Genomic DNA, 20,724 nt, shown 5'->3' on the forward strand with positions numbered 1-20,724 from the left:
CACCCCTCTGGCTGAGTCCATCTTATTGTGTATCTTTTGTTTAAAACTGGTAGGTTGTCACTGAATCACTTCGATGTTTATGTTCCAGTGTGTTTTCTACAGCCATGAAAATTTCTATTTGCATATAACTGAAGAAAAATTAGGCAGTTTTTCCTCTTTTACCTGTCACAGCAGCAGATAAAATTTTAATAACAATAACAGTAGGAAGAAATTATTTCCCCACCCTCCTTCCCTACCAGTGATGGCCCAGTTATCTCAAGATATATATTTGTTAGAGCAAAATCAGGACTGATAACAAAAAACAGTTCAGACCATTAGTGTTTGGCAGTCTTCTCTTAAGTTAATTTAAAAGATAATAGTATGAATGGATGAAGCCTATTTGTTTATAACAGTGGTTCTAGTAAAATGAGAGCGGAAATAAGGTTTAGCTGTGCCTATGAAAATAAAAATAATCTAGTCAAGTCAGAAAGTCTGGGTAATGATACAGAAATGAGAACCCTTGAGCAGTTAGGGAGGGAAGGTAGAGGTTGGAGGCCTCTTCCGTCTCAGGGTAACAAATGCCAAAAAGAAGAACGAGATGATGTGCTATGGAACTGCTTGGGGGCAGAAGTTGTTAATTACTTCTCACTCCAGAAGCTAATGACTGGGGTAATATATGTCTCTTTCTGGGCCATGTATGAAACATCAGCAGCTTTCTCTGCCAGGGTTCCAGGGTTCCATGAGAGAATTAAACCCAATAGAAAATGACTTTTCTTAATTCTTCCAAGGCTGGTATGTGGCTAGTAACTATTCTAAATATCTAGGAGAAAAGTTGATATATTACATAACAACAGATACCTTAGAGTATTCGGTCTTAATTCTCTCAAGGAACCCACGTTGGGAAGGATGCTAAAGAGGTGTTCCTTGTAGAGAGGCAGCCCACTCTGGTCAGCGTCATGTGGCCAGCTGCCCTCTGCACAAGAGTAATGGAAAGGCAAAATTTTGTTCTGGCCATGAGGAAGCAGATTGGAAAAGGCAGAAACCATTTCTTTGGTTGCTTCTTAGAAGTGATGATCATTTTTAAGAGAATACCAGGTGTTATGATCTGCAGGGAGGAGAGTTAATGAAACTCTGGGCCAAGGGGGCCATTTACAGCTCTCCCGCCTTTTCCCCTCACTTAAATGATGGGTGCCAGACCTCTCATGTCCTGTCTTCATCTACAACTTTGCTGTATAACAGCACAAGCCACTTCCTTTCTCTCACCTCTTTTTCTTTTTTTTCAATAAAAATTTTCCTTAAGATTTTTTAAGTGAAATGCTGAGTGCTGTGTGATGTGAACCACTTCTCCCCTTAAGTTAATTGACACTTTGTGTAGTGTACATTCCAGATGCCTCTAAAATCTTTTTAAGATTTCAGCAAAAAATTTCTGCCTTGTGCTGTGTAGAGGCTCTCTGTGGTCCCTGAAATGAATGGCTCCCAGGAGGGATACCTGCATCTAGGGATCTCCAGAGACTCAGGAGGAAGATCCAGAGAGATACAAAGGGAACGTGGTACAAGAGACTGGTGTTGTGGAATCTACAGGAAAAGGGGATTCCAATAATCAAAGTGGCCCACAGTGAAAAATGCTACAGAGGTCCCGCAAGAAAAGAACTCTGGAACATGTCCATCAGTTTAAAAAACCTGTTGCCACTGAGTTGATTCCAACTCATAGTGACCTGCCCTATAGGGTTTCCAGGGAGTAGCTGGTGAATTCAAATGCTGCCTTTTAGCTTAGCAGCCGAGCTCTTAGCCACTGCACCACCAGGTCTCAGTCCTTCAGTTTAGCAACTTGACAATCATTGGTCTCTTTGCTAGGGCAGTTTGAATGAAATGTTGAGGTTGGAAGCCAGTTTACACAGTAGGTTGAGATGTGAAGGCAGTAAATACAGACTCTTTTTTTCAAATAAGTCGTTCCTGGGTGATGCAAATGGTTAATGGGCTCGACTGCTAACTGAAAGGTTGGAAGTTCGAGTCTACCCAGAGGCTTCCTGGAAGAAAGACCTGACAATCTACTTCTAAAAATAAAATCAGCTATTGAAAACCTTATGGAGGACAGTTCTACTCTGACACACATGGATTATATGAATCGGAGTAGACTTGATGGCAACTGGTTTTTACTAGTTTTTCAAATAAGCCGGAAAGAGAAGAGAAGGAAAGGGAACGTGATTAAGGGGAGGGGAGTATAGGTTTGGCTTTTAGAATGGACGAGCCCAGAGCATATATATATGTGTGTGTGTTTGTGTGTGTGTGTGTTGAAGGAAAAGAGCTAGTAGAGAGGGAGGTTGAAAATTCAGGGAGGAGAGTGATAGTTGATGGAACAGGATGCCAGAGGAAGTTGAAAGGGTTGGTGTGCACCAGTGCAGCAGTGGGAATGGCCCTGAAAAAGAAGGGAAGAGTATTCTGCATGCTACTCCATCCCATCTTCTTTCTTGAGCCACAGCATTTTTCCTTTCTTATTCATGGGGACCTCTGTGCTCAATTCATGAGTCGTCTTGAACTTGATTTCCATTTTTATCTGGTTGCCATTTCTTCTAGAGGGGGCTACCATGTCAGACCATTGAAACATTGCTTCCTATTACCTCAGCCTGAGAATTTTTTACATTCGCATTGTAGATCATAAAACCAAAAACCTGCTCCCGTTGAGTCAATTCCAACTCACAGCAACCCTGTACGACAGAATAGAACTGCCCATAGGGTTTCCAAGGAGCGCCTGGTGGATTCAAACTGCTTATCTTTTGGTTAGTAGCTGTAGCTCTTAACCAGTACACCACCAGGGCTTCCTTGTAGATCATAGTGCCTCAAAAAATGTTTGAAAGTTATTTTAAATTCACTTGAATTGTAAAGCTAACTGTGTGCTATTTAGCATTGTTAGGGGTTGGAGTTTTATAAAGCCAAATTGCCCAAAATAAGTTTGAGACACATTGATTTTCAGTTATTCAGAATATTCCCAGTTAACCAGTGCACATGCTTAACTATTCTGTGTATTAAGTTCACTTAGAAGATGGGATACTTGTATCTGTTATTTGCAGGGGAGATAATTGTCTGCATGCTCAGTGCTTGGACTTGCTAATACAGGATGCATGCTGTGAGCAAAAACTCACCCTCAGCTGTGGTGGTTTCTTTTAAGATACAATAGCATTTAGTTTTTCAGTCTCACAGCTTCATTTATTTCTTGCCCTTATAGTTGATTGTGAATGTACTAAAGGAGTACTTAAGGGAAAATGTAGCTACACTTCATCAATTTTTATCACAAGTGGATTTTTTAGCTTTTTATTACAGACATTTTTAAACATACGCACAGAGGAAGTAGTGTTTTAAACCCATATGTATCCATCTACCAGCCTCACGATTATCAGCATTCTGTTGTTTCTATTTGATCTCTCCCCCACTTTTTTTTTCTTGCTGGAGTGTTGTAAAGCAAATTCTACATACCTCGTTATTTCACTTATAAGTGCTTCGCTATATATCTAACAGATAAGGAATAAAACCCCAGACCTATAGAAAGCCCAACAAAAGTAACAATGATTCCTTAATATTTAATACCTGGTCCATGTTCACTTTCCTTATTATCTCAGAAATGGCTTTTACCTACAGGTGACTTGTTCAAATAATGATCCAAACAAGGTCGGAGCATTGCATTCAATAGACAAGTCTCTTAAAATCTCTTTTAATCTATAACAGTTTTCCATCTTAGAGAACTGTTTTCCATAATAATTATTCAAAATTTTTCAAATAAAAAAACTTTATAAACTCAATGTAGGAAACTCATAAAACAAAGCACAAAGCAAAGTAATAAAGGATGACTTACAGTCTCACCAACAAAGGTAATCACAAATACCATTTTGGTATATGTTCTCGCATATTGAAGAAGGTAAATCTCTAGGTAGGGAAGCATTTTGTATCCAGTTTTAAACCTTTCACTGTATACAGACCATGAGTATAGACAGTGCAGCTCTGAGGATGAACTAACTTGCTCTTTGTGAAGGGACTGAGACAGGGAGTCTTGTACCTGTAGGTGAGTTTTCTACATGTTCACTGTTTGCCTCTGCAACATTTCATTGTTAAATGTCTAAATGGCTGTTAACCCATCACATAACTACCAGCTGCTGTAGAATTCCACAACATAAACTTACCATGCGATCATTTGCATGTTCACCTCTAAACACTTTAATATTATATTAATTATTATAAATTAAACATTGCTCTCTTGTGCTCTTTACGCTGTGCATTTGGACAGAGGTCAGAACTGCAACAGGTAAGAGCGGTTGGCGTTTCATGTAGACAAAATGAAATGCCAATGCTTTTGTCACAAGTGCTAATTAGAGTCAGTTTTGCTTAACTGACAGTAAGCTGGAAGGAGAACCTAAAATGACATTCCTACTCACAATTTTCTTAGAGTGCTCTGAGTTGTGAGGAATTCACACCAAGCACTAAAGAAATACTTGTAATACCTTCTATCCAAGAAAGAAGAGGATCACACTTATGTTTATCAGAAGGAAAAGCAATTCGTTAGGCATACATTGCAATGGCAGTTTTCCTAGATGACTCACTGATTCATTTGTTCTTTACATTTAGTTTAAATTACTAACTTACCAAGTAGTGCTTTTGCCTTGAGGAAGGAAGGTGTATGAGTAATTTCAGTACAAGGAATATCTTAAGTCTTCTGAAACAAAAGAGTCATGAATTTTTGCTAAAGGATTGTCTTAAGGACAGAGATGAAGGATCGTTTTTAGAAGACGAGGACTCTTTCTAGGGATTGTATGAAGTATTTTTTGTTTTGCTTTCATGGAGTTACAGGAATCAAGTGAATTAGACATGTTGTTCAAGTAACAGCGGCAGTTCAGTGTTGCAGGAGACTCATGACTGTTATTGTACATTACCTGGGGAGTGCAGTTGTGGCTGACATATTTTTCCTAAAGTGTGGATTTTTCAGAACGTCATTTGGACAGCTTAAATTCAAATCTTTAGTATACATTTTTAGATTGTAGTATAATTGAATTGTTCAGTTAAAAGAACGGTGTTTAAAATCAGTTCTCCAAGGTTGTGAAATATCTGTCAGTCTCCAAAAAGAGCTGAACAAAGTTAATGCTAGCTCCAAGGTTAATATTTAACCCGGCTTGATTTTTAAAGTTTCGTTTTTCCCTGGAGTAATAATCAGGTCATAAATGCCAGCTGCTCGCTCTGTCAGGTAGACTTTTGTAAACCATGTAATATTAGCTAAGTTTTCATGATGGAAGTGGCCTTTGGACAATCTAAAGCTCTTCACAAGCTTTATTCCCGTACCTGTCACTGTAAGACATCCAGCCTGAGTAGGTGTGAACACCTGACTGCACGTAAGGCAAGCCTTATGCATTTTGACGTCACTGCTGTTTCCCTCTCAACTACATGTGTTCTGGAAAGCCAGTCATATCATCTACCAGACATATGTGCTGTGAGGTAACACCACTGGGAAACCATGTGCCTCCTCTGTGTCTCTCCTGTTGGAAGATTGCTAGTTTTAGGCATTTTTCACAACAGCTGTATTTCAGCCTTTGATTTTAAATGTGGAAAGATAAGTATTCAACGTAAGTGCCAGGTCCTGGAACGTTTAGTACCCATAGTCCACACGGCTGTAGCCACTTAACCTGTATTTCCTGTCAGACTAGATCACACTTCTTACTAGCAGGTTCCATACCAGAAAACAAGCTCATAGGGTGTCATAAGAAAAACCTCAAGTAACTTTTATTATGGTACATATTACATTTAACTTTTTGTTTTTTTAAGATCCAAGAAAACATTCTTGGCCGAAATCTAGGGGGAGTTACTGCCACTTTGTATTATACAAGGAAAACAAAGATACCATGGACGCTATTAACGTGCTGTCTAAATATTTAAGGTGAGTATGTTGGTTTTGTACCTATAAAAAATCAAAACACTGTAATTTATTTTCCTCTTGTCATGCTAATTAAGAAAGAACGGGAGCATAGACAAATGGAAAGGAAACTTACCTCCCAAATGTAGTTTTCTTAGGCAGTTGATGAATTAATTCTTTAACCCTCATATCATACTTGTTGTCGTTGAGTTGATTCTGACTCATAGCGACCCTGAAGGACAAAGTAGGACTGCCCTATCAGGTTTCCAAGGCTGTAATCTTTACGGAAGCAGACTGCCCTATCTTTCTCCTGTGGAGTGTCTGGTGAGTTTGAACCACCAACCTTCTGGTTACCAACTGAGTCCTTTACCCAGTGCACCACCGGGGCTCCCTATTTTAACCCCCGTGCATATTGCCAATAATTCCAGATAAAAATTTTGTTGGTAACTAATTCGCATACAGTTGAGAGTTCCTGTACATCCAACTGAAAATAAAAATTTACTTTGTTCCCTTATAGCCTACGCTTTGATTTGGCTACAGAGGTATACTTTAGTAAACTTGACGGCTCTCAATTCCTGGAGGTGGACTGGATTGAAAAGCTGAGACCAGTCAGATTTTCTCAAATCAATACAGCAGAGATTGTGTCTGAGGGGGCTAGGTGCTGTAGATTTTATTTTTCCTTAATAAAAATAATTTTGTGTGTGTGTGCATAACATTTTAACATCTAATTACTGGGACATCTTTTTTTTCCCACTGAGCCTGAATATGCCTCTGTGGAGTGTCTGTTGTTGATTGCTGTTCAGTCAGTTCCAAAGTAGAACTGCTCCATAGGGTTTTCTTGGCTGTCATTTTTACGGAAGCAGATCGCCAGGCCTTTTCTTCCACTATATATATATGTATATGTGTGTGTGTGTGTGTGTGTGTTTTTTTTAATAGAAATGGCCACAGGCATCACAGCAAATCTATATGCTGTGGACATTTAGTTTCCAGTGTATATTTAACTCAGGTTAAGCATAGTGAAATAATAACCAGTTAAGTAAAGTTTATTTTATTCTATTTATTAGCTCCCTAGGAGAGAGAGCTCATGGTACCCAGGCAGTAGCTGAGCCTGGGAGGATAGACAGTTCCTGACAGGAGTAGAGGATCGGAAAGGTAGCTCCTCGGAGATCTGGAGCTGGGGATTGCTTGGGGTTCAAGAATGCCTTCTGGTGTTTTTTTCCAGTTCAAATGGAATAGTCAAGTTTACAAAGTTAACTAAATTACTTACATGTTCATATCAAAATGATTCAGATCCCTGTTTTCACATTGGGCTTTTGTATACAAAGCAAAAGGAGCGCTGGTAGCACAGTGGTTAAATGTTGGCTAGGTGGTTAAGCAGTTCAAGTCCACCAGCCACTCCTTGGAAGCCCTGTGGGGCAGTTCTCCTCTGTCCCATAGGGTCGCTATGAGTCAGAATCGACTTGATGGCAGTGGGTTTTGGGTTTTTATACGGAACAAAAGGAGCCCTGCTGGTGCAGTGGTTAAAGTGTTTGATTGCTAAGCAGAAGGTCAGTGGTTCAAACCCATCAGCCACTCCACAGGAGAAAGATGTAGCAGTGCAATTCCCCAAAGATTACAGCCTTGGAAACCCCTTGGAGTGGTTCTGCCCTGTCCTATAGGGTCACTATGAGTCAGAATTGACTCAGTGACAATGGGTTTTTTTTTTTATTTTATACAAAGCAATAAAAAAAACCAAACTTGTTGCTGTCGAATTGATTCAGACTCATAGCTGCCACAGAGGACAGAGTAGAGCTCCCGCATAGGGTTTCCAAGGAGCGGCTGGTGGATTTGAACTGCCGACTTTTTGGTTAGCAGCCAAGCTCTTAACCACTGTGTCATCAGGGCTCCACACAAAGTAATAGCATGTATTAAGGGAAAATTCACACTATTATTAGCTTTCAAAGAATTGAAGAGATAAATTTTTTGAAGTGGTGTGTTATGTATCTAAAATAAATTTTTCTTTACTTTCATAATTTTGTATCACCTAATTAGGTACATATGATCAACAGGAAGTGCATTAGTTCCTTTTTTTGTAATTGGCTAGCCAAGTCCTTGAATAATATCAGTTATTCACTAATAGCCACAGATGTTCTAAGTCAGGCACTGCTAAGAAAGGACTTGTTTAGGCGCCTTTACTTTTTTAGCTTGCATGTTTATATTTTCCTAGATAAAAAGTTTTCTAAAGTTTTTCCTCGTTCTCTTTATTCTATTGTGATTTATGTCTATTTATTTTGAAATTTAAATTATTTGATTTCCTTATGATATGTGACCTCAGATGGTTTTGTTTCTGTCTTATTAGAGTCAAGCCAAACATATTCTCCTACATGGGAACCAAAGATAAAAGGGCTATAACAGTTCAAGAGATTGCTGTTCTCAAGTAAGTAGAGAGTGCATATTGGGGTTTTTACTGTAAAATTCCTAGCACTGCCTTTCACAGTTCTCAAATTTATGGGGTTTACCTCTGCTATGTTTAGATGGTGTCTCTGCCTGTTAAAAAAATTTTTTTTTTATTTGTTTTTTTCTTGCTTTTATTTTCTTATGTTTTTATAATAAACGTATTATTTGAGTAATTTTTAAAGGATGTTTGTGTTAGAGCCAAGAGAATAAGAGCTTCTTTGTTTTTTCTCTTCATTCATTATTAAATATATGTTTATTTGAAATTTAATTACCAGTGAATGAGCTCTTTGTTATACATTGAGAATATGTAGATGAAAAAGATAATCTTTGTGTTTAAGGCACTCACAATTTAATGAGGTAGGCAGACAGACAAGTAAATCAGAAGTTAACACACAGTGAGATAATTGCTAAAATAAAGGTATATTTTGGGTATTATACTACATTTGACTACAAAGCATGAGACTCAGTGTAGGGAGCAGGTCAGGGAAGGATTTCACAGAAAATGAGATGCTTTAACTTAATCTAGATCAGCGCTTCTCAGCCTCTGCACGGTTGCCTTTTTGGGCCAGATAATTCTTTGTTCTGGGGGGCTCTCCTCTACATTGTGGGATGTATAGCAGTATCGTTGGCCTCTACTCACTAGATACCAGTAGCATCCCCTCAATGTGACAGCCAAAAATGTCTGCAGACATTGTTATATGTCCCTTGGGGGACAAAAATCACCTCTGATTGAAACTGCTTGTCTAGATTTTCGAAGAATGTTATGAGTTCCTGGGTCTGGGGATAGTCTAAGGTTGTTTGTTCCAAACCAAGAAAACAGTTTATTAAAAGACATTGGAAAGGAATTGAGTAGTGTGGTGGTTAAGGTTGTATATCAGCTTGGCTGGGCCATGATTCTCAGTGGTTTGGCAGTTTGTAATGGTGTAGTTTGGCAGTTATGTAATGATGTAGTCATCCTCCATGATGTGATCTGATGTGACCAGCCAATCAGTTGTGAGGAGAGTTTCCTCAGCAGTGTGGCCTGCATCCTATATATATATATATATATATGGATGTTCTGGCAAAGCTCACACGCGCTGGATCCTCCATCTGGCTTGTTGTCATCTGACCTCCAGCTCTTGAGGCTTGAGCCAGCAGCCTGCTATATTGCCTGCCAATCTTGAGTTTGTTGTCCCCTGTGGCTACATGAGTCAGGAGAAGCCTCCAGCCTGACACCTGACCCACAGACTTAGGACTTGTCAGCTTCTACAACTCTGTGAGCCATTTCCTTGAGATAAATCCATCAGTCTCTCCCCCCTCTCTCTTTCTGTACACACACACACACACACACATATGCTTCACTGGTTTTGCTTCTTTAGAGAACCCAGCCTAAGACAAGGAGCATAGGTACTTTAGTGGGAGCGTGTGAGAAATAAGACTTGGTTGGTAGGCAGTATCTAGATCCTGAAGGGCCGGGAAGGCCATGTTGAGGAGTTTGGGTTTAACCTTAATACACAGGAAGCAAGCGTGTATAGAGACTAGATTAAGGGTTGTGGATGGAACAGATGAATGGGACTGGAGACATGGGTACTGGGACTGTTGCCATAGTCTGGGGGGGGAGAGTAGGACTCTGAACCCAGTCAATCATAGTGAAGGTAAAAGGAAAGGATGAACTCAGTAGCTGTTGCTGTCAAGTTAATTTTGACTCATAGCTACCCTATACATAGAACTACATAGAGTCAGACAAAACTATGCTTTCATTTTTGTGCACCCTCTGGAGTGGGAAGTGGTGGGAAAGAGGGATTACCAAGGAGCAAGAGGAAATTTCTGAGGCTGATGCATATGTTCATAATCTTGAAGGCGTTGATGGTTTCACGAGTATATACACACGTCAAAATGTGTGCATTTAAAATATGTACGGTTTATTGTACGTCAGTGATACTGCAATTAAAAGTAGTCTGTATTGGCAAGATCAGCACAACTGGACTAAACCAAAAGCAAAGAAGTTTCCTGAATAAACTGAATGCTTCAAAGGCCAGCATAGCAGGTGCAGGGGTTTGGGAACCATGGTTTCAGGGGTCATCTAAGTCAATTGGCATAATAAAATCTCTTAAGAAAACATTCTGCATCCCACTTCGGAGAGCGGCGTCTGGGATCTTAAACGTTAGCAAGCGGCCATCTCATATGCATCAGTTGGTCTCAACCGATCTGGATCAGAGGAGAACGAAGAACACCAAGGACACAAGATAATTACAAGCCCAAGAGACAGAAAGGGCCGCATAAACCAGCGACTACATCAGCCTGAGACCAGAGGAGCTAGATGGTGCCTGGCTACAACCGATGACTGCCCTGACAGGGAACACAACAGAGAACCCCGGAGGCAGCAGGAGAGCAGTGGGAAGCAGACCCCATATTCTCTTAAAAAGACCACACTTAATGGTCTGACTGAGACTAGAAGGACCCTGGTGGTCATGGCCCCTAGACCTTCTGTTACCCCAGGACAGGAACCATTCCCAAAGCCAACTCCTCAGACAGGGATTGGACTGGACAAGGGGATAGAAAAAGATGCTGGTGAAGAATGAGCTTCTTGGATCAGGTGGACACTTGAGACTATGTTGGCATCTCCTATCTGGGGGGGGAGATGAGAGGGCAGAGGTGGTTAGAAGCTGGCGGAATGGACACAAAAAGAGAGTGGAGGGAAGGAGCAAGCTGTCTCATTAAAAAAAAAAAAAAAAAAATTTAAGGGGAGAGCAATTAGGATTATATAGCAAAGCGTATATAAAGTTTTGTATGAGAGACTGACTTGATTTGTAAGCTTTCACTTAAAGCACAGTAAAAATTAAAAAAAAGAAAATATAAGAAAACTGAATGATGACATTGATACCATATTTTGTTGTACCAAGTTAATTATATGAAATCTTTGGAGAATAAATTATTTCTAATCCAAAAAAATAAATAAAAGTCTGCATTTGCCATCTCTGCTTAAAATAAATATATTTATTTGTAACTCCCCACATCTTTTCAAAAAGGATCTGAAGTGGCATCTTTTCCTTAACTCATAATTTTCTGCAGTCTGGCTTCTTTCCCCCCACTTCTCTGGTTCGCATGTAGTGGTTGAGTTCCTGTTTGCATGGTAATGGGTTACTCCAGTCCTTTTTTTCCCTGACCTTGGGGCAGGGGCACGATGCAGTAGTAAAAGCAAAGTAAAAACATCTTGTCCCCATCACTTTTCCTGTCTGCGTAAATGTTGATATGTTTGAAAGCGGGCAGGAGAAGGTACATGAAAATGGTAGTGTTCCTACCTAGTGGCCTTTTTTGTTGTTGTTCCTGTGACACATAGGATGTGGAGTCATCTGCTGAGAGTAAGGGGGGACGGGAGCTTGAAAGAGTGTAAAGATTTGCAATAGCCTCTGTGAGTAATGGGCCAGGGCCTTGAGCAGAAACTCAGAATGGGTTGGAGGTGGGTGGGGGAGGAGTGGTGAGAAGAGACCTTAGTTTGAGAGCTAAGGCTTCCCCATACTCTGTGGGTACAGGACACAGAAAGTTCTTACCTTCTCTTTGGTATCTGAGTTGTATTCACTTCCTATGAATTCTGGTTGGCTCTGGATTTGCCTACCTAAATTTTAAAATAAGTTTATTTTCAGTACAGACAGAACTAGGTAGAAAGTGGAAGTTCTGCTGTAGTTGCACTCTCTCAGAGATTACCTTGTTCATAGCTTGGTGTGTTTTCAGGGTGGCAGTGGGTGTTATAGATTGAATTGTGTCCCCCAAAATTTGTCATCTTGGCTAGGCTATAATTCACAGTAGTGTGTTTGTCCACCATTTTGTGATCTCATATACTTATGTGTGTGTTGTAAATCCTAACCTCCATGATGTTAATGAGGCAGGATTAGAGGCAGTTATGTTAATGAGGCAGGACACAATTTATAGGTTTAGGTTGTATCTTGAGTCAATCTCTTTTGAGATAGAGGAGAGGGACCTCAGTACTACCAAGCAAGAAGAGCCAGGAGTGGAGTGCATCCTTTGAACCCAGGGTCTCTGCACTGAGAAGCTCCTAGACCAGGGGAAGAATGATAACAAGGACGTTTTCCCAGAGCTGATAGAGAAAAAACATTCCCTGGAGCTAGTGCCCTGAATTCAGACTTTTAGCCTTCTGGACTGAGAGAGTAAAGTCCCCCTTGTTAAAGCCATCTGCTTGTGGTATTTCTGTTCCAGCAGCACTAGATAACTAAGACAGTGGTGATTTTTTTTTTTTTTCCCTTTTAAACCAAAATTTTACATAAACTGTTCTTTTTTTGTGACCACTGAATGATGTACCTCTTTGCCTGTTAGTACATAGAAATCTATTTCATCCTTTTTAGTGATTGCCAGATAGTTCAATATATGAATGTATCTTAATTTATTAACTATTACTCTATTTTTTAATGTTTATATTATTTCCCATTTCTTGCTATTATAAACAATTCCGTGGCAGCCATATTTGTAGCCAAATTGTGGAACACATCTGTAATAACTGCTGAAGTAAACATAGCAGTGGAATTACTGAGTTAAAGGGAATGTGAATTCTTTTGATAGCAAGGCTTAACTGCCCTGGAGAAAGGTGGTACCACTTTATCACTTTTATTCTAGTTCCCCGAAATCCATCCCAGCAGTGTTATGACTTAAAAAAAAAAAAACTTGCTAATTTGAGGGTCAAAAAATGGCAGCTCATTGTTTTATTTTGCATTTTATGATGTAAAAACTTCGAATATTTGCAGACTAAAGATATTTATTTTTCTTCTTGGTCAGCCAGCAGATGTCGTACTTGATCACAGTGCAGCTCTGTCCTCACAGACCTTTTCTGCTTTTATCATCTTCCTGTTGACTTGGTAAAACCATATTCAACACCTAAATGCTGGCCTTTTGAACACACGTAGCACTTATCTTGCGGATGCAGGTTGCACCCTGACTTTGCTTAATGGGGATGTGGGGCTGGGCCAGTTGCCTTTCCCGTGAGAACTGGTGAACAGGATAAGCCCATTCTGCCACGCAAGGATTTTAATTATTGCTGAATGGGTCAGTCCTGGGGATAAACAGCATTTCTTTTCAGTTTCATATAACTCTGTAAAGTCACCTAGTAATTTTAACAGGATCTCAAGCAGGAACAGTCCCATTCAGAATGGTTTGTTTCTTTTCCTGCCTGTTCCTGCCAATCTCCTTTCTGAGCCTGGGCCAGTATTTCTCTGGCTTTGTTACTAAAGGCTTTTTGTGCAGTATGCTGCTTAGGTAGCACAGTGGTCTCCTGTTCTTTAAAAGTGAGATATTCATATTTCTAAGTAATTCATAGAGTTTGATATTAATTTACAACCAAAGAGCTTGATCTAAGATGGTCAAAATTAAAACTGTAAATAGCATCATGAATATATTGTCAACTCTGTCCCGTCTGTTCTTAGTGAGCACCCACACCAACAACTGAGGATAGCTTTTGCTTTCTCCTGTGCCGGTGGGACTCAGAAATGTATGTCCTGTATTCAAGAACAGACAATGGAATATCATTCAGCCATAAAAAGGGATGATCTGATACATGCTGTAACATGGATGAACCTTGAAAACATGCCAAGTGAAAAAACTAGATACAAAAGGCCACATATTGTGTGATTTCATTTACAGGGAGTCCCTGACTATGACATGTTTGAGTTATGATGAACTGTACTACCGACCATCCTTTTTTTTTTTTTTTTTAAACATCTCACCAGTAGTAATATGTACCACATATAAAGTGTTGCATCACGTGATTTGCTGGTGTTATTATTCTCAGATGTAGTTGTTTCCAACCCCCAAGGACAAATAAGGATAGAATTTATAAAGATATTGATAATAAAAGGCAATAATAATGAAAACTAAAAAAACGAGGTATTCAGCTTACGTCAGCACTGACTTATAAATGACAGAGTAGTCGTTGGAATAGAACCCTGTTGTAAGTCGGGGACTACCTGTATATGAAATGTCCAGAATAGGCAAGTCCATAGAGACAGGATGTAGATTAGTGGTTGTCAGGGACTGAGAGCAGGGAGGAATGGGAAGTGACTGCTTAATGAGTATGGGGTTTCTTTTTGGGTGGTGGAAATGTTCTGAAATTAGATAGTGGTGCCATTTGCACAACATCGTGAATAAACTAAAAATCACTGAATTGTACACTTTAAAATAATGAATTTTATCTCAATTAAAAGGAAAAAAAAATAGAACAGAGCAGTAAGACATCTCCTTGGAACTATAAGGGAGCAGTCTCCGAAACACTCTCTAGGCAGCCAAGTTGTCTATTTAACTCTTTTTGTTCAGGACTCTTAATTATTCTTTTGATTTCTATAGTAGTGGTGACCAAAGAGGAATTCTGCTTCTCCTGTTTGTCACTCTGTTCATACCGATCCTGTGTTTTCTGGATTGTGTGGGATAGGATTCCTGGATTAATTTATGCCCAATGGTTCCACCATTGTCCCTGTATATCTGAACAGAGACCTGGTGCCCTTATTCTCCTAGACCTGCTGCCTCTAAGCAGCTGGCCCAAGTATGAACTATATCTGTTCTACCCCCTATTTGAACTTGTCCTGGATGGTGTTTGGTCCTTGAGTTGGGTGGGGGTGGAAGGGAAATGGAGTACAAGCTTTGCCCATTTCCCTGTTTCTCTGGCTAGCTTCCCATGTTTTATATTAATTGATGGAGCCATGACAAATTTTTTGTCAAGAGCCTTAGCCAGGCTGCTTCTGCATATATTGAATGGGGAAATTTTCAACAAAGAAAAAAGAATTCCATGAGATCAGATGCAAGCTGGTGGTGTATGCGTGTGTTTTAAACAATTTACTTCACTCAGAAATAGCATATTTGTAATTAGAGAGTAGAATAAAACTTCCCCATTAATTTTTCATGTAATGTTGGGACTTCACAGGCCTGCCAAGAATAGTCACACACTTCTGTGGGGCTCTTTCCCTAATTAGCTGCTCTTCTCAGTCTTCTGGGTACTTTGAGGGAGAACTTGGCCTTTGATGCAGGCTCAGTGCCAGAATCTGCATCAAGGCCCCTTGATGCCTGTATTCCCAAGTAGAGCTGATAGCATGAGCCAGCAGGAGTGAGCTCAGGATGAGCACTGAAAACACAGACAGAGCCTAGAGTATTAAAGAGTGAAGCGTATTCTTCAGCAAAGTGAAGAACACACACCCTCTGTTCTAGTACTCAGAATAGACGTATTTTCAAAGGAAATATGAATTTAGAAAAAACTAAAACCATTTATGCACAAAGAAGTACTATGCCACCTTATTTGTAATTTTGAAAACTTGGAAACAATCCAAATGACCCAGATTGGCGCATCTTAAATAAAATGGTTAAACAATTAAACCCATTTGATGATTCAGTATTTGACCATAAAAAAAGTTATTTTTTATTAAAGTAGGGATAGATGAATGACAAAATATATAAATCTGAAGTAAAAAGCCAGCATCTTTCTCAATGGTGAAATATTAGAAGCATTGCATTTAGAGTCAGGAACACAATAAAGATGACCACACTGTTAACACCGCTACTTACCATTTGTCTGAATGTACTAGTTAGTGCAAATACACAAAATTAAGAAAAAAGAGATATAAAAATTAGAAGGGAGGCAGCAAAAGTACTTTTTTTTTTTCAGTAGATGATAAGACATTCTACTCAAGTTATTGATTGAAAATTGTTGTTGTTGTTAGGTGCTGTCGAGTCGGTTCCGACTCATAGCGACCCTATGCACAACAGAACAAAACACTGCCTGGTGCTGCGCCATCCTTACAATCATTGTTACGCTTGAGCTCATTGTTGTAGCTACTGTGTCCATCCACCTCATTGAGGGTCTTCACCTTTTCCACTGACCCTGTACTTTGCCAAGCGTGATGTGCTTCTCCAGGGACTGATCCCTCCTGACAACATGTCCAAAGTATGTCAGACGCAGTCTCACCATCCTTACCTCTAAGGAGCATTCTGGCCACACTTCTTCCAAGACAGATTTGTTAGTTCTTTTGGCAGTCCATGGTATATTTAATAGCACCTTAGTCTTCAGGGTGACATCTTTGCTCTTCAACACATTGAAGAGGTTCTTTGCAGCAGATTTGCCCAACGCAGTGTGTCTTTTGATTCTTGACTGCTGCTTCCATGGCTGTTGATTGTGGATCCAAGTAAAATGAAATCCTTGACAACTTCAATCTTTTCTCTGTTTATCATGACGTTGCTCATTGGTCCAGCTGTGAAGATTTTTGTTTTCTTTGTGTTGAGGTGCTGAAGGCTGTGGTCTTTGATTTTCATTAGTAAGTGCTTCAAGTCCTCTTCACTTTCAGCAAGCAAGGTTGTATCATCTGCATAACACAGGTTGTTAATGAGTCTTCCTCCAATCCTGATGCCCCGTTCTTCATACAGTCCAGCTTCTCGTATTATTTGTTCAGCATACAGATTAAATAGGTATGGTGAAAGAATACAACCCTGACGCACACCTTTCCTGACTTTAAACCAGTCAGTATCCCCTTGTTCTGTCTGAACAACTGCCTCTTGATCCATGTAAAGGTTCCTCACGAGCACAATTAAGTCTTCTGGAATTCCCATTCTTCGCAGCGTTATCCATGGTTTGTTATGATCCACACAATCGAATGCCTTTGCATAGTCAATAAAACACAGGTAAACATCATTCTGGTATTCTCTGCTTTCAGCCAGGATCCATCTGACACCATATCCCTGGTTCCACATCCTCTTCTGAAACCAGCCTGAATTTCTGGCAGTTCCCTATCAATATACTGCCGCAGCCATTTTTGAACGATCTTCGGCAAAATTTTGCTTCCGTGTGATATTAACAATATTGTTCTATAATTTCCACATTCGGTTGGATCACCTTTCTTGGGAATAGGCATAAATATGGATCTCTTCCAGTCAGTTGGCCAGGAAGCTGTCTTCCATATTTCTTGGCATAGATGAGTGAGCGCCTCCAGTGCTGCATCTGTTTGTTGAAACATCTCAATTGATATTCCATCAATTCCTGGGGCCTTGTTTTTCACCAGTGCCTTCAGAGCAGCTTGGACTTCTTCGTTCAGTACCATCGGTTCCTGATCATATGCCACCTCTTGAAATGGTTGAATATCGACTAGTTTTTTTTGGTATAATGACTCTGTGTATTCCTTCCATCTTCTTTTGATACTTCCTGCGTCATTTAATATTTTCCCCATGGAATTCTTCACTATTGCAACTCAAGGCTTGAATTTTTTCTTCAGTTCTTTCGGCTTGAGAAACACCGAGTGTGTTCTTCCCTTTTGGTTTTCCATCTCCAGCTCTTTGCACATGTCATTATAATACTTTACTTTGTCTTCTCGAAAGGCCCTTTGAAATCTTCTGTTCAGTTCTTTTACTTCATGAATTCGTCCTTTTGCTTTAGTGCTCGACCCTCAAGAGCAAGTTTCAGAGTCTCCTCTGACATCCATCTTGGTCTTTTCTTTCTTTCCTGTCTTTTCAGTGACCTCTTTCTTCATGGATGATGTCCTTGATGTCATTCCACAACTCGTCTGGTCTTCGGTCACTAGTTTTCAATGCATCGAATCTATTCTTGAGGTGGTCTCTAAATTCAGGTGGGATATACTCAAGGTCATATTTTGGCTCTCGTGGACTTGCTCTGATTTTCTTCAGTTTCAGCTTGAACTTGCATATGAGCAATTGATGGTCTGTTCCACAGTTGGCCCCTGGCCTTGTTCTGACTGATGATATTGAGCTTTTCCATTATCTCTTTCCACAGATGTAGTCGATTTGATTTTTGTGTGTTCCATCTGGCGAGGTCCATGTGTATAGTCACCATTTATGTTGGTGAAAGAAGGTATTTGCAGTGAAGATGTCGTTGGTCTTGCAAAACTCTATCGTTCGATCTCCGGCATTGTTTCTATCACCAAGGCCATGTTTTCCAACTACTGATCCTTCTTCTTTGTTTCCAACTTTTGCATTCCAATCGCCAGTAATTATCAATGCATCTTGATTGCCTGTTTGATCCATTTCAGACTGCAGCAGCTGATAAAAGTCTTCTATTTCTTCATCTTTGGCCCTAGTGGTTGGTGCGTAAATTTGAATAATAGTTGTATTAACTGGTCTTCCTTGGAGGTGTGTGGATATTATCACTGACAGCATTGTACTTTGGGATAGATCTTGAAATGTTCTTTTTGATGATGAATGCAATACCATTCCTCTTCAAGTTGTCATTCCCAGCATAGTAGACTATATGATTGTCCGATTCAAAATGGCCAATACCAGTCCATTTCAGCTCACTAATGCCTAGGATATCGATGTTTATGCGTTCCTTTTCATTTTTGACGATTTCCAATTTTCCTAGGTTCATACTTCGTACATTCCAGGTTCTGATTATTAATGGATGTTTGCAACTCTTTCTTCTCATTTTGAGTCGTGCCACATCAGCAAATGAAGGTTCCGGAAGCTTTACTCCATCCACATCATTAAGGTCAACTCTACTTTGAGGAAGCAGCTCTTCCCCAGTCATCTTTTGAGTGCCTTCCAACCTGGGGGCCTCATCTTCCAGCACTATATCAGACAGCGTTCCGCTGCTATTCATAAGGTTTTCACTGGCTAGTGCTTTTCAGAAGTAGACTGCCGGGTCCTTCTTCCTAGTCTGTCTTAGTCTGGAAGCTCAGCTGAAACCTGTCCTCCATGGGTGACCCTGCTGGTATCTGAATACCAGTGGCATAGCTTCCAGCATCACAGCAACACACAAGCCCCCACAGTACAGCAAACTGACAGACACGTGGGGGGATTGAAAATTAGATTAAAAAAATTAATAAGGTGATTGATTATGAAAATGAATGTATATAAAAATCAATATGCAGGCAATAACCAGTTAGAAATTGTAATGGGAAAAAGAAATCTTTTACACAGAGGGAAAAAAGAAGTAACATACCTGGAAATGCAGATTTTTTAAAATGTCTGATTTCTGTAAGAAAACTTTGAAATGCTTTTGAGATACTTTAAAGAATGATAAAGCATTTAAATAAATGAACAAATGAATGATAAAACATTTTCTTATATATAAAGATGTCTTTTCTAACTGAATAAGTTTACATATTAATGCTAGTACTGATGATGGTACCAATAGATTTTTTTTTTTAACTTATCAAGCTAATCATAAAGTTAGTGTGGGAAAGATAAGATGCAAAATGAGCCATAAAAATTCTGAAAAAGATGACTGATTAAAGGAGGGTTAGCTCTCAGATATTAAAACATTGTAGAAATATGGCAGTTAAAGCAATTTGATAGTTAAAGCACGTGAATAGATAGAATAGAGTAATTGTAGAACCAGATATGTTCAAGGATTTAGTATGTATGTATTTAAAGTAGCATTTGAAATCAGCAGAGGAAAAGTCACTGTCAAAATGTTGTTCAGATACGTGAGCAGCTACCTAGAAAAAAATTAATGTCCTATTTCAGTTACCTGTGAAAAATAAATTCCAGGTGGATTAAAGATTTAAACATGAAAATGTACAACACTTAAACATGGGATAATTAAAAAAAAAAAAACTCTCAGTAGGGATGTCTTTTCTAAGCAAAAAATCAAAACCCAGAGCTTTAAAACAAAAACATTTGAGGATTGAGTAACTGAAATTGATTCAGGAAGGAATCAATCATTGGGGAACAGGTTAGTCACACAATTTCAAAAATATCACTCCATATATTACTTATTAAAAACAAAGGAAATAAATAAGAAAGTGTTTTTTTTAATGAACAGCTTACTCTTATACTGGAAAAATCTACCAGAAACCGTCCTAAGCAACTCATGAAATTTATCATCAGTGATGGACAAACTAAGTCATTGCCTCTTTTTTTTTTTCTTAATTTTTATTGTGCTTTAAATGAAAGTTTACAAATCAACTCAGTCTCTCAAAAATTCATGTACACGTTGCTATATACTCCTAGCTGCTCTACCCTAATGAGACAGTACACTCCTCTCCACCCTGTATTCCCTGTGTCCATTCAACCAGCTCCTGTCCCCCTCTGGCTTCTCATCTTGCCTCCAGACAGGAGCTGCCCACATAGTTTCATGTGTGTACATGAGCCAAGAAGCTCACACTTTACCAGTATCATTTTCTATCCCATAGTCCAGTCCAATCCCTGTCTGAAGAGTTGGCTTTGGTAATGGTTCCTGTCTTGGGCTAACACAAGGTCTGGGGTCCATGATCTCTGGGGTCCTTCTAGTCTCAGTCAGACCATTAAGGAGAATTTGAGGTCTGCATCCCACTGCTCTCCTGCTCCCTCAGGGGTTCTCTCTTGTGTTCCCTGTCAGGGCAGTCATCCGTTATAGTTCTTCTGGTCTCAGGCTGATGTAGTCTCTGGTTTATGTGGCCCTTTCTGTCTCTTGGGCTCATAATTACCTTGTGTTTTTGGTGTTCTTCATTCTCCTTTGTTCCAGG

At 39.6% G+C, this 20,724-nt stretch overlaps 1 protein-coding gene across 7 annotated transcripts in view; it reads left to right on the forward strand.

Annotated features, from left to right (window-relative positions):
* PUS7 (pseudouridine synthase 7) overlaps positions 1 to 20,724 on the forward strand; it is an 86,569-nt gene that overhangs the window by 16,610 nt on the left and 49,235 nt on the right. For all 7 annotated transcript variants that reach the window (XM_010587340.3, XM_023544508.2, XM_064289869.1 and 4 more), the window contains 2 exons: positions 5,782 to 5,893; positions 8,208 to 8,285. In XM_010587340.3, coding sequence (XP_010585642.2) covers positions 5,782 to 5,893; positions 8,208 to 8,285 — 190 coding nt within the window. The remainder of the gene's footprint in view (positions 1 to 5,781; positions 5,894 to 8,207; positions 8,286 to 20,724) is intronic.

Source organism: Loxodonta africana, chromosome 8, assembly GCF_030014295.1.
Source record: "Loxodonta africana isolate mLoxAfr1 chromosome 8, mLoxAfr1.hap2, whole genome shotgun sequence".
Classification (NCBI taxonomy): Eukaryota; Metazoa; Chordata; class Mammalia; order Proboscidea; family Elephantidae; genus Loxodonta; species Loxodonta africana.